Source organism: Pongo pygmaeus, chromosome 13, assembly GCF_028885625.2.
Source record: "Pongo pygmaeus isolate AG05252 chromosome 13, NHGRI_mPonPyg2-v2.0_pri, whole genome shotgun sequence".
Classification (NCBI taxonomy): domain Eukaryota; kingdom Metazoa; phylum Chordata; class Mammalia; order Primates; family Hominidae; genus Pongo; species Pongo pygmaeus.
In genome coordinates this window covers 104,575,834-104,601,638 of record NC_072386.2, presented here as the reverse complement: position 1 = coordinate 104,601,638, position 25,805 = coordinate 104,575,834, and the positions used below count along the sequence as shown (strand labels likewise).

At 49.8% G+C, this 25,805-nt stretch overlaps 1 protein-coding gene across 1 annotated transcript; it reads left to right on the top strand.

Annotated features, from left to right (window-relative positions):
• The first annotated feature begins 5,611 nt into the window (after nucleotides 1-5,611).
• On the top strand, nucleotides 5,612-24,251 carry AMBP (alpha-1-microglobulin/bikunin precursor). Its single transcript, XM_054502525.2, has 10 exons — nucleotides 5,612-5,956; nucleotides 7,312-7,454; nucleotides 9,012-9,088; nucleotides 9,910-10,026; nucleotides 11,010-11,111; nucleotides 14,312-14,358; nucleotides 21,623-21,704; nucleotides 22,788-22,955; nucleotides 23,281-23,454; nucleotides 24,108-24,251. The coding sequence occupies exons 1-10, from the start codon at nucleotides 5,840-5,842 to the stop codon at nucleotides 24,137-24,139; spliced, it is 1,059 nt and encodes a 352-aa protein (XP_054358500.1). The 5' UTR covers nucleotides 5,612-5,839; the 3' UTR covers nucleotides 24,140-24,251.
• The last annotated feature ends 1,554 nt before the right edge of the window (nucleotides 24,252-25,805 follow it).

Genomic DNA, 25,805 nt, shown 5'->3' with positions numbered 1-25,805 from the left:
CCAGTCATTCCTTCCTTTGCTCGTTCATTGAACACAAGGTTAAGGGGTTTTGGATGTGGTAAGTCCAATTTCCCAGTCTCCCTCAGCTGTCTTCTGCGTGGGTGGTCCTTCTTGGGATCTGACCTAAATCTCCCCCGTGGTTCTGAGTAAGTCAGTCAGCACTGTTGGCTGAGCACCTATTATGCACCCAGCACAGTGCTGGGCCCCAAGGAGGGAGAGAGGGTCTGGACTTGATATAGCAGATGCTGAGATGACCTTTGGCTGGGAAAGGGAGAAATAGGCCTGACTTCGGCTGTGAAGAGTCCAGTGAAGTGAGACTCATCAGCTCCAAGTGTCTAAAGAACATGGCCTAAGATCTAGCCAAGAGACAAGAGATAGGGTCCGCAGAGTGCCTTAAGTGTAACAGAGACAGATCTTGGTTTGAATTGAATGTCTGGGTGACCTTCAACGCATGATCACCTGATGTTTTAGCTTCAGTTTCCCTACCTGCAAAATAGGGCTACCAGCATAATAAGATTATTTTTTTCTTCAACTTTTATTTTAAGTTCTGAGGCACATGTGCAGAGCTGCAGGTTTGCCACATAGGTAATCAGGTACCACGACTGCTGCACAGATATACCCATCACCTAGGTATTAAGCCCAGCATCCATTAGCTCGTCTTCCTGATGCTCTCCCTCCCCACCACCCCACAAAAAGATTCTTTTTTTTTTTTTGAGATGGAGTTTCACTCTTGTTGCCCAGACTGGAGTGCAATGGAGTGATCTTGGCTCACTGCAACCTCTGCCTCCCGGGTTGAAATGATTCTTCTGTCTTAGGCTCCCGAGTAGCTGGGATTACAGTCGTGCGCCACCACGCCCAGCTAATTTTGTATTTTTAGTAGAGATGGGAGTTTCACTATGTTGGCCAGGCTGGTCTCCAACTCCTGACCTCAGGTGATCTGCCCCCTTCAGCCTCCCAAATTGCTGGGATTACAGGCCTGAGCCACTCCACTCCAAAAAGATTCTTAATAGAGGATCTAGAACGACACGCTCTTGAAGTGCTCTGCGTGGACTTGGCAGACAGTAAGAACTTAGTAAAGTTATAGTAGCCTTCGTGGTCTGCAGCAACTGCACCCAATTCTGATTCCCCAGCAAAACTATTTTTTTTAAGGGCCCCAACCAAGCACCAAGCTCTCTAGCAGGGTGGGGATGGGCAAGGTAGACGCTAAATGTTTTACACTCACCAGGGGATTTTAAGTAGGCTTGGGGCAAGGAAGCCTGGGCACGAGCCCGCGTTGTACCTCTTTGAGACTTTGCTCCTGGCCTGTCTCCATCTGTACAGAACAATCTGAGCAAACCCTGGTGGTTCTTTCTGGAAGTTCTCTGCTGCCCCCTGGTGGACAAGGGAAGTTCACACCTTAGTGCAGTTCCAGCTATGTATGGAGTCCTTAGCTGGAGCACATGCGGTACCAAGTACCTGTGATGACAGGGGTCCTACGAATCTACACACTTGGGGTGCATTTTCACAAGTGACCCTCATTCAGTTATTATGTCAGCTCTGAAGCCATGGAGGGAAATGACTGCCCCATTGTCCCCCAGCAAGCCACAAGGACTAGGACTCAAGTCTCTGGGTGGACTTGCTCTTTGGGACGGAGTTGTAGGGACGTAACGATGCCTAGAAATCACAGGGCAGTGAGAACACCCCTCCACATCACCAGTCATGGAGTTATGGGTGCTGTGCACCTCCAGCTATGCCATGGGGACCCTGAGTGGACATGCTGTGGCATGAGGCCGTGGAAATTGAGCAAGGTCAGACATTGGAGGCAAGGCCTCCTGTCACAGAGAAAGTCACCTTATCATTCCACCATTGGCAGAGGAGGACTCAAACCTTGACCACACCCTCTGGTCTGAGTCCCAGTCAATGTCCCTGATGTCCCTGCGGGTCCAGTCACTGGGTCCTAGTGCCCTGGCCCGGCCCCTTCCTTCTTCCTGGAAAATCTCCTAAGGAGTTGCTTTCCTGGGTCTCCAGCTTACGTTACCTTCTGATTGATCTCTCCCGATTACTAATCTGGTTGGCCTTGACTTCTGAAAACCCACCAGTGCCCCCTGTGCACTCCCAAGCAACACCCCTTGGCCCGGCAACACGATCCCACCTACTGGACCTCAGCCACCTCCCCAGCCTCACTCTCACCACTCCCTTCTGTCCCCAAGCTCCAGACCTGTGGATTTATTTGTATTTTTTGGATAAAAATAAAAATAATTTTCTATTTTCTTCCTCTAAGCCTTTGCAATTGCTGTTCCCTGTGCCTGGAACCCACTCCCCTCCCCCATGCACCCACCCCCCTGCACTGTTGTCCGGTTCACTCCTACTCTTGGAGTCTGACTCCCCTGTCCTGGCCTCTGCTTCCCCGATCACTGCAGCAACCATCCTGTCTTATCACCTTCTCACCTCGTCTGTTCCCCAACCCCAGGCCTCGAGGGAGCTCTGGGAGGCCTGTCATATGCCCATCCTGTCCTCAGCACCAAGCATGGAGTGTGTATTTGGCAAAAGAATAAGTAGACACAAGAATAAATGATGAGGGGAGAGCCTGGGTGCTACAGTCAGGCCTATCTGTCCCCAACTCGGCCACACACTGGGTGACCTTGACCAAGTCCCATCCCCTCCCTGAGCCCCAGTATGTGCATCTGAAAATCGAGGCCTCTATTCCATATTGCACTGGGCACCCCTGAGGCTCTGAGGCCTCCTGTGAGGCGCAGGACCCTCCCCCACAACCAAATGGTTTCAGAACCTAGCAATTCCCATGGATTCTTAGACCCCTGGGCCCCCTAGAAGGGCAGGGACCCCAGAGCCTCCATCCTCCCACCCCAGCAGCCAGAAGGGGAAGAGGGGGCAGCAGCTCTCTGACAACTGTTGGTCTTGCAACTTGTGTCCCAAGGTTAATTTTTAAAAAGCAGTCAAAAGTCCAAGTGGCTCTTGGCAGCATTTACTCTCTGTTTGCTCTGGTTAATAATCTCAGGAGCACAAACATTCCTGGAGGCAGGAGAAGAGATCAACATCCTGGACTTATCCTCTGGGCCTCTCCCCACCCCCGGGAGAGGCTGTGCAACTGAATGAACAGCCCTGTCCAAGAGAGGCTAGGACTGGGACTTCTCCACCCCTGCATGTCTCAGGCTTCCCATCTGGACCATGGGGTTGATAACTGTAGTCATGCAGGCCCAACATGAAGGTCAGCGAGCCATCTTGGTGCACTGTAAGCAGGCTTAGTAGGATGACTTTATTCCTATTAATGGTTCATTGTTATTTATTTATTCTTATGCCAGGCCTGCCTCTGTCAATGGCAGACACCCCTGAGCTACCACACAGGTAAGGCAGTGGACAGTTTACAGAACACTTCCTCACACATTGTCTCTCTTGGCCTCTTGACAGACAGAACAAGAACTGTTTTCTTCCGTTCACAGATAAGGAAAGTGGTCCTTAGCGAGGGAAAGCCACCTCCAATCATGCAGAACAAGGAGAAGTTGGGGGTTACCACCTCCTCACTACCATCATTAACTAAAACATCAAAGACTGAGAAACTTTGTGAACACAAGGAACACGAAGATAACTGTCCCAGAAAGCTAAACCAAGACAGTAACTGTGCTTAAACTTACATCATGGCTTTGAGCTTCCTAGCAGCCAAAGCAAGAAGGGAATCCAATCACTGGCCAAGGTTAGGGTGACGGAGCAAAGGAAACACATTTATGAATAGAAGCACACTTGTTCTGGATACCAGTGAAAGAGGGATGTACTGACTGAATCTTACAGAAGGGACATGATACACCATTTGTTTCTGCACTGACTACATGGGGGAATCCTTTGATTCTCACATAAGCAGGGGTCTTATTCTTGGGACTGCCTGCCCGAAGGGGTCATTCCCAGCTCTAGCAGAGAGGTGGCTGAGAGTATGGAATGTTCCATGCCAAGAGCAGGGAGGAAGTAAGGACAGTAGATTTGACCACTGGAGAAGGGAAATTCATAGAGAGGCCTGTGGTACTGCTGGCAAGAATGTGAGCTCACGGACAACTGACCTGGGTTTTAAAAAATTCTCATTTAAAACTTAAATTTAGGTTGGGCGCAGTGGCTCATGCCTGTAATCCCAGCACTTTGGGAGGCTGAGATGAGAGGATCACCTGAGGTCAGGAGTTAGAGACCAGCCTGGCCAATATGGTGAAACGCTGTCTCTACTAAAAATACAAAAATTAGCCAGGCATGGTGGTGGGCACCTGTAATCTCAGCTACTCGGGAGGCTGAGGCACAAGAATCTCTTCAGCCCAGAATGTGGAGGTTGCAGTGAGCCAAGATCGCACCACTGCGCTCCAGCCTGGGTGACAAGAGTGAAACTCTGTCTCAAAATAATAAATAAATAAATAAATAAATAAATAAAACCTTAAGTTTAATAACTACTGTGTTCGTTTCCTAGGGCTGCTAGGAAATGTGTCTTCTCTCAGCACTGGAGGTCAGACACCTGAGACCAAGTTTTCAGCAGAGCCATGTTCCCTTTGAAGGTTCTAGGGAAAATCCTTCCTTGCCTTTTGCTAGCTTTTGGTGGCTGCCATCAATCCTTGGTGATCTTTGACTTGTTGCTGCATCCCTCCCATCTCTGTCTTCGACTTCATGCCACATCTTCCCCTTGCTTCTCTCTGTGTCCCTGTGTCTGAGTCTCCCTCGCCATTCTCTTATAAAGATACCGGTCATTGGATTTAAAACCCCTGTCATCCAGTTCAACCTCATCTAACTAATCACATCTGCAAATCAGGTTCATTCTGCGGTTCAGGATGCACATGGATTCTGGAGGGGGCACTGTTCAACCCACCACAAACACTCAGCTCTTACTCTCTGCTGGGTACTGTCCTAGCGCATTGCAGGTGCTCACTCAACAATGCTAGGAGCTAGGAACTATTATTATCCCCATTTACAGATGAGGAAACCAAGGCACTGAGAGGTAAAGTGACTTGCCCAAGGTCACACAGCAGTGAGTGCCACTGTAGGCTGCCTGGCTCCCACGTCCATGGTCTCAACGACGCCCTTCCCAGCTACTCCACTCCCGGCTGAGGGATTCCGGGCAAGTCACTTCACTTCTTGGAGACTCAACTCCTCTGCCTGTAAAGGGGACAAATAGCGCCTACTTCATAAGCTTGTTGTGGGGATTCACTGGACACCTGTGGCACGTGTAAAGTGCCTGGTACACAGCCAGCACATAGCAGGGGCTCAATGAACGGAAGCTCGTAACAGTCATCATTGTTAATGTCTCTATTATTTGCAAAGGTTAGGGCAAGCCTGGGGGCTGGAGAAGGAACTCTGGAGACAGGATACCTGGGTTCTGGTCTTGGCTCTGCCCATAGACTTCCCTGAGGTCTCTGGCAAGTCACTTCCTCTCCTTGGGCCTCAGTTTTTTTCCTGTGAGAAATGGGCCCAATCAGGCTTGACCTGCTGGCTCACAGGGCTGTGAGGTCCAGACGGCATGACTCAGCAGAAAGGCCAGGTCGCTCCCCATCCTCGCATGCCCCCTGCGGGGGACTTTTGGGGGGTGGAGCCCAACCCTGCTGCTCCAGGGCCCTATTGTGCTTGGCCAATGCCTCTTCTGAAGCAGCCACCCCGGCCTCTTGGCACTGCTGACCCCAGCCAGGCTACAGGGATCGATGGGAGCTGGCCTTGGGGCTGTAATTGGCCCCAGCTGAGCAGGGCAAACACTGAGGTCAACTACAAGCCACACGCCCCTTCCCTAGCCTCAGTTCACAGCTACCCTGTTGTAGGGAGGCGGTGGCCCTTCTGTTGCTAGACCGAGCCTGTGGGATACACCAAGGCAGAGGAGCCCATAGCCATGAGGAGCCTCAGGGCCCTGCTCTTGCTGCTGAGCGCCTGCCTGGCAGTGAGCGCTGGCCCTGTGCCGACGCCGCCCGACAACATCCAAGTGCAGGAAAACTTCAATATCTCTCGGGTAAGGCTGCCGCTCTCTGTGGTGGGGTGGATGTGGTGATGGGGAGTCCAGGCAGATGGGCCCTGCTGAGCAAGTGCTGCCTGTCTCGGGGTCTCAGGCTTCCACTCAGATCATCTGGCATTATGGGATCCTTTGAAGGTACAACTCTATCCCCTGCCATTCCGTGGGCCTCTTGGCTGACATTCTATGAGTCAAACGTCCTCACCTTCTGCACTGTCCTCGTGGGCTCCAAAGGGAACCCTTGTGTTAATGGGAACCTGCTCCAGAGAAGGCGTTGTCCTGCCTGCCACTGCCCTGCAGCCACCGTGCAGACACCTAGCTTTGCCCAGACCTCCCAGCCCTTTCTTCTCGAATGACTCCCCTCTCTGTGGCATCTTTCCCTTGGCTCTTCCTGCGTCCCCTGCCCACATCCTGGCCTGACTGTGGACAGACACCTGGGGTGGCACAGCGTGGGCATGTGGCCAGCAGCTTTCGGGTTGGGCATGTGGGCAAGAGGTGAAGCAGGACAGAGATTGGGGTTGGGGGACATTCAGAGGCTTGGGCACAAGGAGAGACCTGGACTGGGGCAGGACACTCCTGCAAGTGTGGAGTGCCAGAGCTGCCTTCCAGCCCCCACTCTGCCCTAAATCCCGGGGTGGCTTTGAGCAGACCCTTGCCAACCTGGGGCTGTCTCCATGTCTGTATGAAGGGTCTCAGAACCTTCTAGCTGTGGTGTCATGTGGGTTTTGTTTACTTTTAGGGACAAGGAAAGGTCGTGGCAGAGGGGCAATGAGGAGCAGGTCCCTGTGGCAGTTTGGGACGCAAAGGGTGTGGGGCACAATGGCCTGTTCCGCAGGAGCCCGAGGGCTCCTTCAGCTGTCCCGTGCACTTTCAGGAGGAAGAGGAAGCAGGCCTATCCTGAATGACCCTATCATGTTCATTATACTTTTGAAATACTTCCTAACATGGGGCTGTGGGCTGCCTTGCGAGGTGGGGAACACCCCATCATTGGAAGAGTAAAAGACAGGACTCCAGCTCTTGGGGAGCAGTGGTTGATGGAGCTATGGACAGATCCCACATCTTGAAAGAGTTAGCCCTTCTGCAGGGCAGGTTGGGACCTCAGCCGCACACCTGCTTCCTGGGCTTGCTGTGATGCCTGAAACGCCACTCTTAGGGATCTGTCCTCCCTTGAAGGTGTGTGGCCTCTGATTCATCATAAGACATTATCCCTTAAAAGGATAAGTCATTTCAAGAAGGAGAAGGAGGAGGAGGAGGAGGAGGAGGTGGAGGTGGTGGAGGGTGGGGAGGAGATGTCAGCCAGGTGTGCTTTGAGGTCTGAGACTGATGCAGACCCCCAGAGCTCACCTGCCTCCTAGATCTATGGGAAGTGGTACAACCTGGCCATCGGTTCCACCTGCCCCTGGCTGAAGAAGATCATGGACAGGATGACAGTGAGCACCCTGGTGCTGGGAGAGGGCGCTACAGAGGCGGAGATCAGCATGACCAGCACTCGTTGGCGGTGAGCATTGGGGTGGGGCCAGAAAGCTCAGAGAGACCCAGAGACCTACAACCTTCCCAGCCCTGTCCATCCTGGGAAGTTGCAGATCTCTGCTTCCAGCCAGGACCTTCCTGCTGAACCCCAGATCCCTCTACTCTTCTTCACCAGGACGGCCCCTTTCAGGCGTCCTATTCCTCAAGGGCAGTGTCCCAGCACTGTGCCTGTTCTGCAAACTGCTCCTCCCCCTTGGGCATTCCTTAGCCCAGTGTGGGCACTTCAGCCCCCCAGGGACCCAGCCTGGGAACTGGGCTCCTCTCTCCCGTGTCACCCATCATCAAGTCCTGCCCATTCTCCTCCTAAATCCCCCCAACCTGTTCACTTCTCCCCTCTCCACTGCCACCACCCTGGTCCAAGCCACCTCCCTTTCTTTCCTGGCTGTCTGCCACGACCTCTCTACTCTTTCCCCACCTCTGATCTCCACCCTTCCACCCCATCCACTCTTCACCCAGTAGCCAGAAAGACCTTTTGAAAACTCACATCTGCTCAAGACCCTTCCATGACTCCCCAGTGCCCCGGGAGTAAGATTCAAACCCTTGATGTGGCTTTCTAGGACCCTCCCAGCACCCAGAACTCCCTGCCACACACTCTGCCATGTACTCTGAGTCCTACTCACGTGGACCTTCTTTCGGTTCTGGAACTCTCACACCTCCAGGTCCTTGCACCTGATGTTCCTTTTACTGGGAGCACCTCTCCTCACTTCCCTGGGCTAATTAGTTCCTGTGGATTCTTCAGAACTCAGGTTTCATGTCACCTCCTCCAGGAAGCCCTCCCAGACACCCAGGTTCAGGTTACATGCCCTTCTTTGTGCCCGAAGAGGACCTCACACTTACCCCCATGTGATACTTCTCACACTGATTGCATCTGCCTCTCTCCTGCCTGCCTGACCCATGCAATTGCAAGCTCCAGGAACCCCAAGGGATGGGGTCTGTCTTGCTCTCTCATGTATCCCTGCCATGTAGCACACGGCTTGCCACATAGGTGCTGCCCAATAAATATCCATTGGATAAATAGTGCTCATTGTAACAATAATAGCTAATTCATGTATAGTGCTTCCTCCAAGTTCTTTACATATGTGTCAGTTGACCCTCACCCTAACCATGTGAGGTAGAAACTATCATGATCCCCATTTTATAAATGAGAAAACTGGAGCAAGAGAGACACAGAACAATACATGGATGACTGCAGGAATTCATCACTCCAGCTCCTCCTGCCTCAGTATAATGTGTAAATTTGATTAAGGAAGGCAGCTTTAGTGCTGGCTTTGCCAGGAAGATGGCATGGATTTGTCTCTTCTTCTGTGTCCCTCCATCATATGGAAAATGGGGGTCTCTCAGGGCTAGTGTGAGGATTAAACAAGACATTTGGAAATGTTCATTTCCGAATTAAAAAGCAAACAAAAACACACAAACAAAAAAACCCCAAAACCAAGGCATTTGGAAACAGCCCTGCAGGAGGGTTGAGTGTCAGGACCCTGATCTCTACCAGGAGTGACCTTCCCTTTGATCTGTTCATTTCTAGGAAAGGTGTCTGTGAGGAGACGTCTGGAGCTTATGAGAAAACAGATACTGATGGGAAGTTTCTCTATCACAAATCCAGTAAGTGGAGTGGAAAGAGACACACGCATTCTCTCCTTTGCTTGAAAATACCTTGATGTCCTCAGCTCCCTCTGCCTCTGTAACCTTTCCTTCCATTTAGCTGAGATGTCATCTAGCCTTCCCCCAAACAACTCCTCCTCTTCCTCCTCCTTATCCTCCTCTCCCCTCCCCTTCCCTCTCTCCTTCCCTGCCCCACCGGTGCCCATGCCCAGAGTAGGGTGATGGTGTTGATTTCACCAGTGTTCATGTCTTCTTAGGCACCTGCTATCAGCTGATAACAATTTACTAAGCATCTACCATGTACAGAGTGCATGATGCTAAGTGAGAGAAGGATTTGGACATTAATTTATTTGTTAGTTCAGAAAATGTTTATTGAATATGCTCTATGTGCCAAACAATTGTGTTACAGCTGAATATATGAATGTTTGGCTAGATAGATGGATGAATGAACAAATGATTGGTGACTGAATATATGTAAGGATAAATGAGTCAAAGAGTCAGTTACCTAATAGGTAAATTGATGGAGTGATAGGGGAAAGAAGGAAGGAAGGAAGGAAAGAAGGAAGGAAGGGAGAATTGATGTATGGAGAGGATAGATGGATTGAGTGATGGTGGATGAATTAATGTGAGTACATGGAGGAGATAGATGGGTGGATAGGGAGAGATTGAATATGGATGAATTGATAAATACAGATATGGAAGGCATGGCTGGATAGATGGATGGATGAGGAGATGATGTGTGAGTAAACAGGTGACGGACCTCCAGCTAGAAGAGTCTACTGACCACTGATCCCTTTGGTCTGCCTGCACCTCCCATGCAGAATGGAACATAACCATGGAGTCCTATGTGGTCCACACCAACTATGATGAGTATGCCATTTTCCTGACCAAGAAATTCAGCCGCCGTCATGGACCCACCATTACTGCCAAGCTCTACGGTAAAGGCTCATTACTAGATGTGTCCATTGGCGTTAAGGGTGGGAGGACATTGATTTATGGACAGTGGAGTGGGTAAGCACAGGGAGTTTTGCTTTTTCTTTCTGACAAAACTCCGATTTGGAGAAAGGTACAATCACTGAGTCTCACTGGAGCAGGTGAAATTCTCTTTTTTTGATCTCTAAAATTCCAGGCCCAGAGAATTACAGAGCCTCCAGGCCCTTAAAGGACCAGTGGGGGCTGGGTGCTGTGGCTCACACCTGTAATCCCAACACTTTGAGAGGCCAAGGCAAGAGGATTGCTTGAGGCCAGGAGTTTGAGACCACCTTGGGCAATATACTGAGACTGCATCTCTACAAAAAATCAAAGAATTAGCTGGGCATAGTGCATGTGCCTGCAGTCCCAGCTACTCAGGAAGCTTAGGCAGGAGGGTCACTTGAGCCCAGGAATATGAGGCTGCAATGAGCTATGATTGTGCCACAGCATTTCAGCCTGGGCAACAGAGCAAGACCCTGTCTCAAATAAAAAAAAAAAAATAGGGATCGAGACCATCCTGGCTAACATGGTGAAACCCCGTCTCTACTGAAAATACAAAACATTAGCCGGGCGTGGTGGCGGGTTCCTGTATTCCCAGCTACTCGGGAGGCTGAGGTAGGAGAATGGTGGGAACCCGGGAGGCGGAGCTTGCAGTGAGCTGAAATCACGCCACTGCACTCCAGCCTAGGTGACAGAGCGAGACTCCGTCTCAAAAAAAAAAAAAAGGGAAGAGTCCTTTGTGGGGACTCAGGAGACCTGGGTGGGAACCTAGGAGGGACCCCCTCTTCCCCTTGGGAGCCTGTCTTTCCTTCAGTGTATCAAATAGATTAAACTGCATCAATAGTTTTCAAATTTTCCCTAAGTGAAAATCACTGGGCAAAATCATTTCAGGCCCTTCCACTCCAAGCATCTAGTGGTTCTAGGCGTCTCCTCTGCTTCCTCCTTGCAGGGCGGGCGCCGCAGCTGAGGGAAACCCTCCTGCAGGACTTCAGAGTGGTTGCCCAGGGTGTGGGCATCCCTGAGGACTCCATCTTCACCATGGCTGACCGAGGTACATAGCACCCCTGCACCTCAAATTCCTGTCCCCTCTTCATCCCTTGTGGGCGCCAGAGACCATCCCAGCCCCTGGGTCCTTACTATAACCCTCTGAGATAAAGAGGTGCCACAGCCTCCCCTCCATAGTGAATCAGGAAGCCAATGGATTTGCTCCAAGTCTCACAGCTTATTCCTAGCAGAGCTTAGACTAGAACCCATTCAGTGTTCATCCTACTGCCATGTGCCTCAGGGAGGTTGTAGCCAGAATCCACAGATACCTCTTAGGAGGCAAAAGAGTTTTGGGATTAAGAGCGTGGGCTCAGGAATCAGAGTGTTACGGGATCTTTGGGGCATTGCTTTTCTGGCTGGAAACCTCTGTGGCCAGTGGTGCCTTTGCCTGAGTTTTGCTTGGGCCTGCTGGACTTGTTCCACCCACTTGGCCTGGTAGACTGCGCTTGGCTCATGCTACTGGCCTGGATCCCACACCTCCAAGGGAGACTGCAACTCAGGCATGAAGTGGCAGGGGATGTGTGAGTGAGTCTGGGGTCCAGCCACTGCAGTCAAAACATGCTGGCTGCTGCCATGGGGTGGGCAGCTCCAGGTGCTGGCATGGTGCCAGCACTCTGTAAGGCTATGGCTGGACCAGGTGCACCACAAGCAGATTTCCCAGCTGGCACCAGGGAATGGAGTGGTGCCTGGAAGCTTGGAGATGCCAGGAACTGCAGGGCCCCAAAGAGGGAGTTACAGTCCTGGCTGGTGGAGCTCCCAGGTCTGGGCTCCCCAAAGGGCTGCAGCTTTTATCTCCTTCTCTTCACCTGCAATGTGGTGAGCAAAGGGCATGTTTCAGCCCTGTTTGTGTTACAGTTAGCCTTGCCATTTTGTGGGTCCCAAGTTCTTGTCCTGTGACCAGAAAGAATGAGGTACACAGAAAAATGTAGGGTGAGCGAGATGAAGGGGAGCTTTACTAAGCAATAGAACAGCTTGGAGGGGACCTGCAGTGGGCAGCTCCTTTCTGCAGCCAGGGTGTTCTGATGAGTGTTCAGTTCCTAGCAGAGAGGAGACCCTGGAATGAGAAGCTCCTTTCTGCAGGCAGATCATCTGCTGAGGCTGCAGCTCTCAGCAGAGAGGAGGCCCTAGAGTGTGTGTCTCCTCTCTGCAGGCAGGTCATCCCATAGTCTCCCCTTGTCTCTCTGTCCTCTGTTCGAATCTGGCTGAGTCTGGGGTTTTTATGGGCGCTCTGTATGCAAGTTTGTACTGACTGGCCCATGGGCGGCCATGGGTAGGCCCAGGGAAAAGCACCATAAGTTCCCCATCTGGTTCACAGGACTGGTGGCCCAGACCCCAGCCTTCAGGCCCTCCCCAGCTTGAAGGTGGGGCTTCACTGGGGATCAGCCTCCTTCCACTCAGGAGCCTGTCAGCCTCTTGCTGCTATTCATGGCACCCAGGCTGTTCATGCCAAGAGGCGCCTGCAGGCCAGTGCCAGGCTGCCATCAGCCCCCACTCAGCCTCCCTCCCATGCTTGTTGGCACCCAAAGTCTGGAGGGGGCTGAGGCAGCTGGGAGCTGGCTTGTCAGCACTGCCCTGAGCATGTGCACACCTGTCCAGGCTGCAACAGCACCCTGGCTCAGCCCTGATCTTGCTCCAAAATAAAGCAGGCATCAACAGCAGAGAGAAGCCAGGCAGTGGGAGCAGGCATCCTAGAGTCTGTGGTGGGCAGGGGAACTTCCTGGGCCCCTGAGAGTGCAGAAATGCTTGGGTCCATAGCTGCAGCAGGGCGGCGGCTGCTGCACCTGGGGAGCTCCTGCCCCACCAACTCAGAAGGGGCAGGGCTCCCACTTGTGCCCAGCTCCCACCAGCTCAATGGGGTATGCAGCCCCAGCCACACCCCTTTGCAGCCTGGGGCAGGGGCTGTGGGCCCTTGCTGGGCCCAGGCTGATGTCTGGGGCTGGGATGACATCGTGGCAAGCTCCCTCCATGGCCCCAGCACTCAGGGGTGGCCTGAGGCTCCCCTTGCCTGGCTTGCAACCCTGACCAAGGGGTGCTTCCAGGAGTGGATTGCAGACCCCAGGCCCAGCCGTCCAGAGTGTCAGGCTTGATGGTCACCCCAATGTGGGGTGGACCCTGGGGACATGGCCCCTGGTGGCTTCACACAGAGCCTCCTCCCAAGGCACAGGAACCTGGTGCCCTCAGTGGGGTGGGCCTCGTGGCCACGCCACTGGCTGGGTCCCTGAAGTGGGCGCCACTCCCATTTCCCACCCCAGGGCCCCGAAGCATAGCCCCAGCTCCAGGCCCAGGCCCAGCCCCATGCCCCAGGCCCAGCCCCACGCTCTGTGTGCAAGTGCAGCACTGCCCTGGGCCCAGCTCTGCCTCAGGGGCCCTCTCTGCCCAACTGTATTGCTCCCCTGCTGGCAGGTGACTCAGCCCAGCCCCATTGTGACGGCCCCCAGGGTGGCAGGCTCCAGGAGGCTCCCAGAGGTGGGCTCCGGGGACTGTCAGCCTCCTCCCCACAACTTCTCCGCAGTGATGGTGGGCGAGAATGGCAAGGTGGGGCCAGAGTCTGGAGCAACAGAGGCTCTGGGCCTGGGAGTGGGGTCTACCTGGCTGCATGAGGATGGGGGTGGCACAGTTGCCTGCCTCAGGGATGGGAGGCACAGGGGTCCCAGCTCCACCACTGCCACTTCCACAGTCACTCCTACCACCAATGCTCGTGCCTCCGCACTGCAGCCAGTGTGATGGCAGCGGCCACTCCGGATGGCCCACTGCTGCCATCAAGAGCACCTGGATTCAAACTTAGCTGTGTGGCCTCTGGCTGTTCAACCTCTCAGAGCCTCATTTCCCTCATCTGTAAATTGGGCATTATAACACCTTCCTTAGAAGTTGCTGTAAAAGGCAATGCAATAAAACCATTAAGTAAAATAGCACTGTGCTCATAAATGCTCAGTCAGTGTTAGCTATTGCTATTCTTTCCGTGATGCTGATAAAATGATGCTAGTGGGGTGGGGTGGAGTGGACAGATGGTAATGATGGTGCAGCCACCAGTCTGTTGCTTTTCCAGTGAATGGCCCTGAGCAAGCCACACAGGCGGGACCATTCATGAAGTGGACTAAGGCATGACAAGTTCCCAGCACGATGCTCACCAAAGAAACAAATCTGGGTCTAGGATGGCCCCTGAGCCTGGTCCTCTTATTCACTCCTCTCTCCTGCTCTGTGACCTAGGTGAATGTGTCCCTGGGGAACAGGAACCAGAGCCCATCTTAATCCCGGTGAGTGCCTCATCCCCGACCCCATCCCAACCCATCCCACCCCAGTCTGCCCCAAGCACGCTGCACACTTGATCCTGCTGCGGGGGTGGGGGGGAGGCAGAGTCATGGGGAGTGGGTGAGAGAAGGCAGCGATGGGCATGAGTGTTGAAGTCAGACTCACTGGGGCTCCATCTTGATTTTGCCACCTGGACTAGTTGCCAATCCATCTGGACCTCACTTTTCTCATCTTCAAAACAGGATAATTACACTTACCTTCCAGGCTTGTGGTAGAATTTAATGACATATAGAAAAGTTCTTAGCAAAGTGCCTAAAAGTGTCTAAAAGAAGTAAAACACTCAATAATGAAATAATAATACTCAATAATGAAATAATGATATTCAGCATGAAAATAAATCAATTGATTTCCCCAAAAATCAGCAAACCTGAGAACAAGCAGCTTCTCAAACCTTCTCTTTTCCTATGTTGCCTTCTGATTTTGGGGGCTCTCTTATGCTTCCCTTTTATTTTCCCGCATTTTGCCATATCGATTATGCTTTCTTCATTCTCTTTTCTCTGATTATTTGGAAAATTATATATCCTATTCTACTGATGTATGTATGTACATGGGTAGATATCTGTGTGTGTATATATATGTGTGTATATATATAAATATATATGATATTTATTTAGAAAAATATTCTTGAAAATTGCAAAACTATAAACCCCCCACAAAAGACAAAATGCCCTTGTTCCTATGTAGAATTAACAGTTAACACATTAGATATTTGCTCCTATATTTTAAAAGAAAATGACCATTGATCTTACAAAACTAATAAATGGTCATTATGAAGAATTAGAGGAATGCAGAAAAATATAAAGGTAAGTAAAGGGTTTTTTTGGTTGTTTTTTTTTAAATCTCACCACCTCAAAACTATCAGCAGTCACACAGTTTCTGGAATCTTGCCACACATATGGATAAAAGGACTTATAGAAAAAAGGACAAATGGATGATCAAATTTAGATATACTGTTATTAAGTGGGATTATATTACAAGTGCTATTTCTAATTTTTAAAAGCATTAATTGTGGTTTTACATGAATTTTTTTTTTTTTAATTGAGACGGAGTCCCACTCTGTCACCCAGGCTGGAGTGCAGTCGCATGATCTTGGCTCACTTCAACCTCTGCCTCCCAGGTTCAAGTGATTCTCTTACCTCAGCCTCCTGAGTAGCTAGGATTACAGGTGCCCACTACCACGCTTGGCTAATTTTTGTATTTTTTTTTTCAGTAGAGACAGACTTTTGCCATGTTGGCCAGGCTGGTCTTGAACTCCTGACCTCAGGAGATCCACCCGCTTTGGCCTCCCGAAGTGCTGGTATTACAGGCGTGAGCCACTGTGCCTGGCCTTTTGAATTTTTTTTTTTTTTTTTTTTTAAAGAAACTGAAGTGGACTGCTTGATCTTCAAATGAATATTTATTCACAAGAGGATTTATGTCCTAAAGATTCTTCTAAAGTCAAGGTTGTGAAAAGACATTTAAGAGGCTGCCATCACTGTATATTTTTCAAGAGTATATTTATTGTCTCCGTGAGTCGACCGTGACTGGGAAGACAGACAGGAGCACTCTCTTTGAGAGTGAAACTCTGTTGCAACTCTTCTTTTTGTCTTTTACATTGTTTAGATCGATACCATTCCCATGTTCTCTGTCTCCATAATCCCATCTTTTAGGAGTAGTTCTATATTTTAGTGGTTTCTGTTCTTACCTGTAGTGAATATAACCACAGCTTCTCCATTCCTGAGTTATTTATTTCTCTTATTCTCTTAATTAGTGCCATTCCTTTGCCAGGTGGTGTTTTTGAGGAGGGTTCATGGGTGTTTCAGTCCATGAATTCTCCCATGTTTGAGAAGGTCAGTCAGTTTCCTTCATATTTGATGCCATTTTGCTTGGGTGTGACAGTCTCGGGTTGTGTGTGCCTTCCCTTAGAACTTTGTACATGTTACTCCATTGTTCTCAAGTGCTGATTATTGCTATGAAAAAGCCCGAGACCCGTGTGATATTTCTTCTCTTTGTAGGCAATTTATTTCTTCTGTTCAGATGCCTGGGAAAACTTTATCATTAAAATCAACATCTTAACAAAACCTGTCTTGATGTTGAAAATTCTATTTAAAAATTTATTGGGGGTTGGGTGCAGTGGCTCATTCCTGTAATCTCAGCACTTTGGGAAGCTGAGGCAGGAGGATCACTTGAGGCCAGGAGTTTGAGACCAGTCTGGGCAACATAGCGAGATTCCATCTCTACAAAAAGTGTGTTTGTTTGTTTGTTTTTTAAATTAGCCAGCTCAGTGGGTGGCACTTGTAGTCCCAGCAACTCGGGAGGCTGAGAAGGAAGTATTGCTTGAGCCCAGGAGTTCTAGGTTATAGTGAGCTATGATTGTGCCACTGCACTCTAGCCTGGGCAACAGTGAGACCTTGTCTCTATTTAAAATATACATTTTGAGCCAGGCATGGTGGCTCACGCCTGTAATCCCAGCACTTTGAGAGGTGAGGCGGGCAGATCAAGAGGTCAGGAGATCGACACCATCCTGGCCAACATGGTGAAACCCCATCTCTACTAAAAATGCAAAAATTAGCTGGGTGTGGTGGCGCAGACCTGTAGTCCCAGCTACTTGGAAGCCTGAGGCAGTAGAATCGCTTGAACCCAGGAGGCAGAGGTTGTGGTGAGCTGTGATCGTACCATTGCACTCCAGCCTGGGCAACAGTGAGACCTTGTCTCTATTTAAAATATACATCCTGAGCCAGGCATGGTGGCTCACGCCTGTAATCCCAGCACTTTGGGAGGTGAGGCGGGCAGATCAAGAGGTCAGGAGATCGAGACCATCCTGGCCAACATGGTGAAATCCCATCTCTACTAAAAATGCAAAAATTAGCCGGGTGTGGTGGCTGAGGCCTGTAGTCCCAGCTACTTGGAAGGCTGAGGCGGTAGAATCGCTTGAACCTGGGAGGCAGAGGTTGCAGTGAGCCGTGATCGCGCCATTGCACTCCAGCCTGGGTGACAGGGCAAGACTCTGTCTCAAAATAATAATAATAATAATAATAATAATAATAATAATAATAATAACACATCCTGGAATTCAATGTTCTCTTTTCATATACAGATTACATTTCTTCTGTGTTTGAGGGAAATCTCTCTTGATATCATTGGGTTTATCTTCCTTCCTTTTGTTGGGTTTTGCTACTTCAGGAACACTTGTTCTCTCATCTGGGAGCATCTTTGCCTTCCACATCTATTGGTTTCTCCCCAGTCGCTTTCATCTCTTTGTCGTTTCTATCTGCATTCACTGGGATTATCACTAGTCTCTCTCCTATGACATTCATTGCATTTTTAGCAGTCATTCCTTTGTGCAGACTGTCATTTCACTCTGTTCCTTGCTATTTCTATTTCTAATTTATTTGCTGGTTCTGAATTATGTTGTTTTGGTTCTCAATTTGTTTCTGTAGGATTGGATTTTCTCTTTTCATCTTATTCTGTTGTTTTTGCTCATGTGTATAATCCCAGCACTCTGGGGGGCCGAGGCAGGAAGACTGCTTGAGGCCAGGAGTTCAAGACCAGCCTGGGCAACATAGCAAGACCCCATCTCTACACACACACACACATACACACACACATACACACACACACACACATGCACATAAATGCATGTTCTAATTAAGTAATTCCATAGCTTGAAGGCATTGAGGAATTTCCTTCTGTTTCTTGAGTTCTGTTTTCTTCTGGTGTCACAGGTTGGGTTCCCCAGGACCAACACCTGTAGGGGAGAAGGCATGAAGGCAGGATAGGGCAGAGGAAGCAGTCCAGCTGCGATGCAGTTACAATGCCTCAGCCAACACTACAGGGACCTCTGACATTTCAGAGACATCCCAAGATGCTGCAAAGGGGCTGAGCCCTAATACCCGTGTGTTGATCAGTCTGGGAGGTGGGCATGACTTTGGGTGAGATGGCTCCTTTAGCTGCCACAGTCCCCAAAAGGGGCTGACCCCTGGGGGCTGTCTGACAGTAGCACTGCCAGCGACTGAGAAAGTACATCCATTGCTGAGGGAAATCCAGGTAGGTTATGAAGGTGTCCACCACAGCCGGGCTCTTTCTCTTATTCAGGTTATTTTTTTATTCACTTCTGAGGTGGGTTTGGGTAGTTTCTGTACCATTTCTCTTCATCTTGCTTCTTCTTAGTCAGCTTTATCCAGACTTCCTGTTTGTTCTGGTACAATGGGAGGTGTCATTTACTCCTTGGCTCTCTTCCCACCAAATTTGAGCCCAATCCCACCTCCCCCAGCCCCATCCTACTTTAGTGTAAGATCTGGGTGTTTTATGTTCATCAACTTTTGTAACGTCCAAGGGAATGGTGGGGATGGGGTAATGAGCTGCCCCGAGGTGCACGTGCGGGTCTGAATACCGTCTGTGTGTTTCCTGGGGCTGCCGTAACAGACAACCACAAACTGGGGATTTAAACAACACAGATTTGCTGTCTCACAGTTCCGGAGGCCAGAAGTCCAACATCAAGTTGCTGGAAGGGTTGGTTCCTTCTGCGGGCTTCAAGAAAGAATCTGTGCCGTGGCCTCTGGTGGTTTGCTGGCAGTCTCTGGTGTTCCTTGGCTTGTTAAAAGCATCATCCCAATTCCTGCCTTTATCTTCACAGGGAGTTCTCTATGTGTGTGAATCGCCCGTTTAGAAGGACACCACTCATATTGGATTAGGGTCCACCCTAATAACCTCATCTTAATTAATTGCATCTGAACAATCTGATTTCCAAATAAGGTCACATTCTGAGGTTCTGGGGGGTTAGGAACCCAGTATGTGAATTTTGGGGGTCACAGTTCAATCCATAACATCCTTCCTCTGCTTCTATTTGGAAGGACTGCTGAAGGTTCTGGATGGGGTTTATTATCTCTGTGTGGGCTGGGGTGATATAGTCCATCCCACGGCAACGTGTCCTGGAGCACTCAATTGCTTAGCCCTGGAACTTTTATTACCATTCCGCCCGTTGCGTGAACTCCATTTTTGCTTTTTACTCCTTTCTCTCCAAAAGGCATGTTCACTACTACTCTATCAGGAAAGGAAAGGGATGGGGTGCCCCTCAGTTTTCTCCTTCTGGATTTAGAAGTATTAGGAAGAAGAATAAATCTGATGACATACCAGGCCTGGAGGTTGGAGGGCACAGCTGAGCCATTCTATTCAGTTCCAAAATGTCTTGTGTTTTTTCCCTTGGTTGCGAGTTTTAAAGTTTTTGGCTTTAAGTTGGGATCCTTTCCTTGTTTGAATGACACTGATGACAATTTGGGGGCTGGGGCTATGCTTTTAAACTCATTTTTTTTTTTTTTGCTAAATGTTAGGTATTGGGGGGAGAACTCTAGAGGAGAGTTTCAATCTGCTCTTTTAATCCAGATGTCAACTGAATCTGTATTTCTTTATCAATGTCAAGAATAAAACCAAAGCTAACGACTCCCCTTGCAAAAGAGTGAAATACAGCACACTTCTATTTCCCCTGTTTCTCACCATGTTCATCCTTTCAGATTTTTCCCCATACCTGTTTTTGTGGTTATGATCTGAAATTGTTTACATTTCCCACCTTTATTTTTTTTAAAAAAGAATTGTTTCTAAATATTTCCAGTAAATGACATAACCATGCTAGCAATTATTTACTGTAAAACTCTATATTTTATTGGCTTTATACCTTATCATTATTCCTTTGACATTCCATCTTTAATTTCTGGCATTTAGATTTCTTTCTTAATTGGTGGGACTATTTCTACAAGTAATTTTTCCAGGAAAGATACATGGGTGGCAAATGTCTGAATCCTTGCAAGGCTGAGAATGTCTTTCTGTGGTTATATCATACAGCCAGTGGCTTGGATGAGTGAAGGATCCCTGGGTTACAACCTTTTGCCTCTTAAAACCCTCAGATATTGCTCTGGGGCTTCTGTCGTTAAATGCTGTCATTTACTCTGAGGGCCACCAGGCTCTTTATTCTTTGTCCCTAGGAATGTCCAAGAAGGAGTTCTTCAGTAATTTTGCCTGATTCCCTTTTTCCCTATAATTGGGCAACTCGAATCTTTCTTTAACTCAAAAAGTTTTCTTCTATTATTTCTATATTGATTTTCTCTTCTGGAAATCATATTATGTGGATTTATTTCCTGTAGCATGGAAACTGCACTTTATCATCTCTACAGTGTGGTTAAATTCGACATCATTTTAATGTTCAACAATTTTCTACTTTCACATATTCATTTCCATCACTGTTGGCTCCTGTTATATGGATGTATGTCATCTTTTTTTCTTGTTTTTTGGATGCATGTCATCTTGAATTTCAGGGAAGGTTTAAGTGTTCTTCTGTTTCTTACTGCCATCAACCTGAATTCCAGAAGATCCAGAATATCTCCCATTTAGTAAGGGTATTTCTTCAGCCCAACCCAATTCTGGCAGCTGCAGTATTTAACTTGTCCCACGATTTTTCTCCATTTCTCTATCCTCATCAAGGAAAGCCTATATGCCACCAGCTTAAGACTGGTCTGGAAGACAGTGAAAGTCCCTGACAGTTTTCACAGTGTTTTGTTGCCCCTGAAAAGGAGATGGGAAATTTTGAGATTACTACAGCTACCTTCTCAAGTTCCAGGTCTCACCTGTGAGCAGGGCTGCTCATCTCTTCTATAATTGCCCTGGGATCCTGCCTCAGGGACTCTACACCCAGAGGCCCTCTTGACAGCTTTGGCAGCCTGCCCTGCTCTGCAGTCCCCACCACCACAACAAGGAGTTACGATCAGTTTCAGGGTCCCTTCTTTCTCTCTGGATTTTTTTTTTTTTTTTCTGCAAGCAGCTAATGATGATCTGGTCAGCCCTTCCTGTAAACCAGTTGCACCTGTGCTCTGTTGTGCAACAATGCCTTCACATCTTTAGTGTGAGGGTGCTGCTCTCCCCTGGTTTCCAACTCTGGGAAGTACCCTTTTTTCATGACTATATTCCTTTAGGCACTTCAACTGGAAGTTGGATATGGGGCTATTGTCATACCTCATGGTTTTAAATTTCATTTCAGACCAGAAATCTGTCCTCTGATGCCCGTTCAGGAATTCAGGTTGATACTTTTGGGAAAACAGTCCTTTAACCAGCCTAAGAGCTGTGTTCCTACCTACACCCTGATTCCCAAAGCAAGTTGTTCATTTCTGTATTCCAGGGGTACAGGAAAGCAATAGTGGCAAGGAGTCTGCAACTGCTTCTTCTCTTTCTCTCCCCCCGCAGAGAGTCCGGAGGGCTGTGCTACCCCAAGAAGAGGAAGGATCAGGGGGTGGGCAACTGGTAACTGAAGTCACCAAGAAAGAAGGTAAAGAACACCTGCCTTTTCACCCCCTCTGCCATACTCCAGAAAGGAAGGTCCCACAGTTGGCTCACCCCGGCTGCTCTTATCAGTGCAAAGTCTCTTTATCTGTTAGAGACTCAAGGGCTGGACTGAGAAAAGGCAAATCAAGTACTCTGCACTCTGCCAGGGGTTGTGGGGGCAGGGAGAGGAGCATGAGGCATCGACCTGGGCTTGAGAACTGTCAACTCCATGATTAGAAGCTGGTTCTTGCCCTGTCTGTATGACTGTGTGGCCTCCTAGCCTTGGTTTCCTCATCCATATTATGGGATAATAGCCCGTGGGGCTGAACATCAGGGCTCTTGTAGGAGGAAGTTGGGGAGGGACATGTGAATGCTTTGTGTAGTTGACAGTGTCCATGACATAACAACTTCCTCTCCAACTCGATCAGCAAACACTGAACCCTGCTCTGCCCCAGGCCCTGTGCTGGGCACTAGGGTCACATACACCACTCGTGTCGTTTTGGAACTTCTGGTCTAGTGGGGAAGGCATCCAAGGGAGAAGGTGATGGGCCCAAAAGGAAGGGTCAGCTAAAGGGCGGGGGGAGCTGAGAGGTTGGAGGGGTGAGGGGATCAGGAGGACTTCATGGGTAGAGGGGAATTCACACTGTGTCCAGGCATCTAGGTAAAGTTTTATGGAGGGTGGCATTCCAGGGAGCAAGGAACAATGGGAGCACAGGCAGGGTGGGTGGGACTTGGTGAAAAGGTCAGGCTGGCCAGTGTGGGTGCTGGTGCATATGTCATCAACTACTATTACAGAGTTTTGGGGCAGACAAGACCAATACAGGGGGACAGTGGGCCTGTGGTTCACTGGTAACTCCCCATGACATGGAGTGGAATAGGCACTGGTTTTGGAGACAGGGTTTTGAATCTTAGCTCTTTGTGACCCCAGGCAAGTTACTTCACCTCTCTGAGAGTCAGTTTGCTTATCTAAAAAGAATTGATAATCCTTTTAGTGAAAATTAAATGAGATGGTGCATATCAAGTGCCCAGCCTGATAATGGGTACACAGTCAACACTTGGTCAGTGCTGCTGGTCTGCCCCTCCCTAGATTCCTGCCAGCTGGGCTACTCGGCCGGTCCCTGCATGGGAATGACCAGCAGGTATTTCTATAATGGCACATCCATGGCCTGTGAGACTTTCCAGTATGGCGGCTGCATGGGCAACGGTAACAACTTCATCACAGAAAAGGAGTGTCTGCAGACCTGCCGAACTGTGGGTGAGTGCGGGCCGCCACCCCTGTGCGCTCTGCACCCTCAAGACCCTGTCCCTCAAGTAAACCACCTGCGAATTGAAAAGGTAGCTAACAGAGGACCTTCCAGTGGTAGAACTCCAGGCGGTTTCCTGAAATCTTAGGAATTCCACCTTTGGATGTGGAGGACCTCGGGCAAATCATTTTCTTTCTGTGGACCCCAGTTTCCCCATCTGTCAAAGAGGGATGAGGTGTTCTAGATGAGCAGGGCCCTCTGGCTCAGCAGTCTCATGTATGTCTGATCAGCAGTCACAAGGGTTTCTCAAGTTCCATGCCTCTCTCCACTCCACAGCGGCCTGCAATCTCCCCATAGTCCGGGGCCCCTGCCGAGCCTTCATCCAGCTCTGGGCATTTGATGCTGTCAAGGGGAAGTGCGTCCTCTTCACCTATGGGGGCTGCCAGGGCAACGGGAACAAGTTCTACTCAGAGAAGGAGTGCAGAGAGTACTGCGGTGTCCCTGGTGATGGTAGGCAGCCCTGCAGGGTGGCAGGCTGGGCCGAGGGGCTGTTGGAGTCGAGGTGGGAGGGCCCTGGGAGGAGTAGGGGTCTGGAGAGCTGAGTTCTGGACTCTGTACCTGGTAAGTAGCCCATCTACTCTCTGAAATGGGGCTGAGCCTGGGGCCTTACCCCAGCTAGAATTGGGCCTTGGGAAGTTACTAGCCAGGCACCGGCAGAGGGTATGCATGGCTGACTGAGGAGTGGGGAAGAGCTGGGTTCTAATTTTGCGCCTGCAACGTTGAGCAAGTGCCAATCTGAGTGTCAGTATTCTCTCGTAAAATGGGACAAAGCACCTGCCTCCCAGCCTTCCCAGTACCTGACGCGGAGTTAGTACTCAGCTAACAGCAACTGCTACTAATAATAACGACAACAATACAATGGTAACAGTAATAGCATTCCAGGGAACAGCAACCACTGAAGATATCTGTGCCTTGATTTTCCCACTGGAAAATGGCACCTGCTGTAAACCAGAAGAGGAAAAAAAATCTGATCATTTTGTGGAATACCCTTTGGAGATAAATCATTCAGCAAGCAGAGGTTTCTGGCCCCAAGTGACAGCTGCCTTCCCTTCCCTGGGTGTCCCTGCCCACGGACCCCTCCCTGAGTCTCTCTGTGTCCACAGGGGATGAGGAGCTGCTGCGCTTCTCCAACTGACAACTGGCCGGTCTGCAAGTCAGAGGATGGCCAGTGTCTGTCCCGGGGTCCTGTGGCAGGCAGCACCAAGCAACCTGGGTCCAAATAAAAACTAAATTGTAAACTCCTGAAATTCTGTGTGCTCACTGTTCATTGTCATCAGAAGTGTAACAGGGTGGCGGAGGGGAGAAAAAGCCAGGGTGGGGCCATATGCAACCCCAGCTTTCCCCAGAAGTGAAAACTGCATTGGAAACATAATAGAACTATCTTCAGTACATGACGTTGGCTATGCAAATTTTGAAACAAATCAAAGTTCTATTTACATTAGTGTAAAATGGGATTATTTTGTTTTGTTTTAATAAGGCTAGGAAAGAAAGGAGGAAGAAGCTATGGGGACTTGTCTCTGGGAGAGGTTCGATGGGTCATCAGTGACCCAGGCTCAGAAGAAATAATTGTGTCCTGCTGTGCCCAGGGAGCTCAGGGCAGACAGCCTACAAATGCCTGAAATAATTCCCCTGTCCTTTGCTGTACCAAACACCTCCCCAGGGTTTTACTTCAGCTGCAGCCACATCCCCAGAACCAGCTGCCTGGAGCTGGAAAGCCTCAGCTGTTTCTCTGCATGGCCCTGGGGAGCCCATCCCCTGGGACCTTCCCCTGGGCCTTTGTCCTGGAAGGAAAGTGCTCACTGGCCTTCACATTGTGTCCAGTGCAACTGCTGGGCCCTGGCCCAGGGCCAGAAGCCCTTGGTCTGGGCTGGCTTCTCCTCACCCTTGGGAAAGGGAGTAGGTGGGCTGTATAGAGCAGCTCAGGACAAACTTGGCCCAAGAACACAACTCCAGGAGACTCCAGTGTAGACACACAGGCTTTACAAACACGTGATTTATAAATATCTCTTGCTAACTGCATCCACCCACAGCCCCGATGGCTGCTGTGGCTGTGGAGGGATTGGAGGCCCCAGCTTTGTGTGTTCTGAAGTGGAGAGCTGACCCTCGCAGAAGAAACCCAGGCAGGGCCCTACCTCCTCCTCTCTGTGGGTGACCAGCATCCTAAGGGCCGGTAGCTAGTTCAGTCCTGGGTTCGCCCCTTGTGCCCTTAGCTCATTGGCTTGAGGGACCGGGAAGGAAGGAAGGAAGGAGGGATTCCATACTTCTGGTTGAGGGGATGAACCTGGAGACAAGGATTTGGGGATTGAAAGCTTTGCAGTCCCCTGGGTCAGACACATCAAGACCCTCCCTTTGTCTCCTCCAACATCCAGAGTGTGGGGCTTACAGATTCCAACAGAAAAGACTGCCCTGAGGGACAGCATCTGTGGTCATGGCCTGGACTTTCTGGGCAGAAGCAGGTGGGGTCAGGTGCAGGGAGACAGGCAATTGTCCAGGAGAAGTGAGAGGCCCTCTGGCCTGGGACTAATAAAGGTCCTCCCATCCTGTGTCCACATCCTGTTCCTTCCACACGTGCCTCCCATACCAGGGCCAGCCAGCCACGACAGTTTGAAGGGGCCATGTTGAAGAGTGATATTTTGAAGTGACTTGAACTGAAAGATAAAATGTTTAAATTGGAAGGTGTGAGCTGCAGGTGTACAGGCCAGCTTCAGCTAGTGGATGGACACATTGCTCACGAGGTATTTTTTTATTTTTTTGAGACAGGGTCTCACTCTGTCACCCAGGCTGGAGTGCAGTGCCGTGAT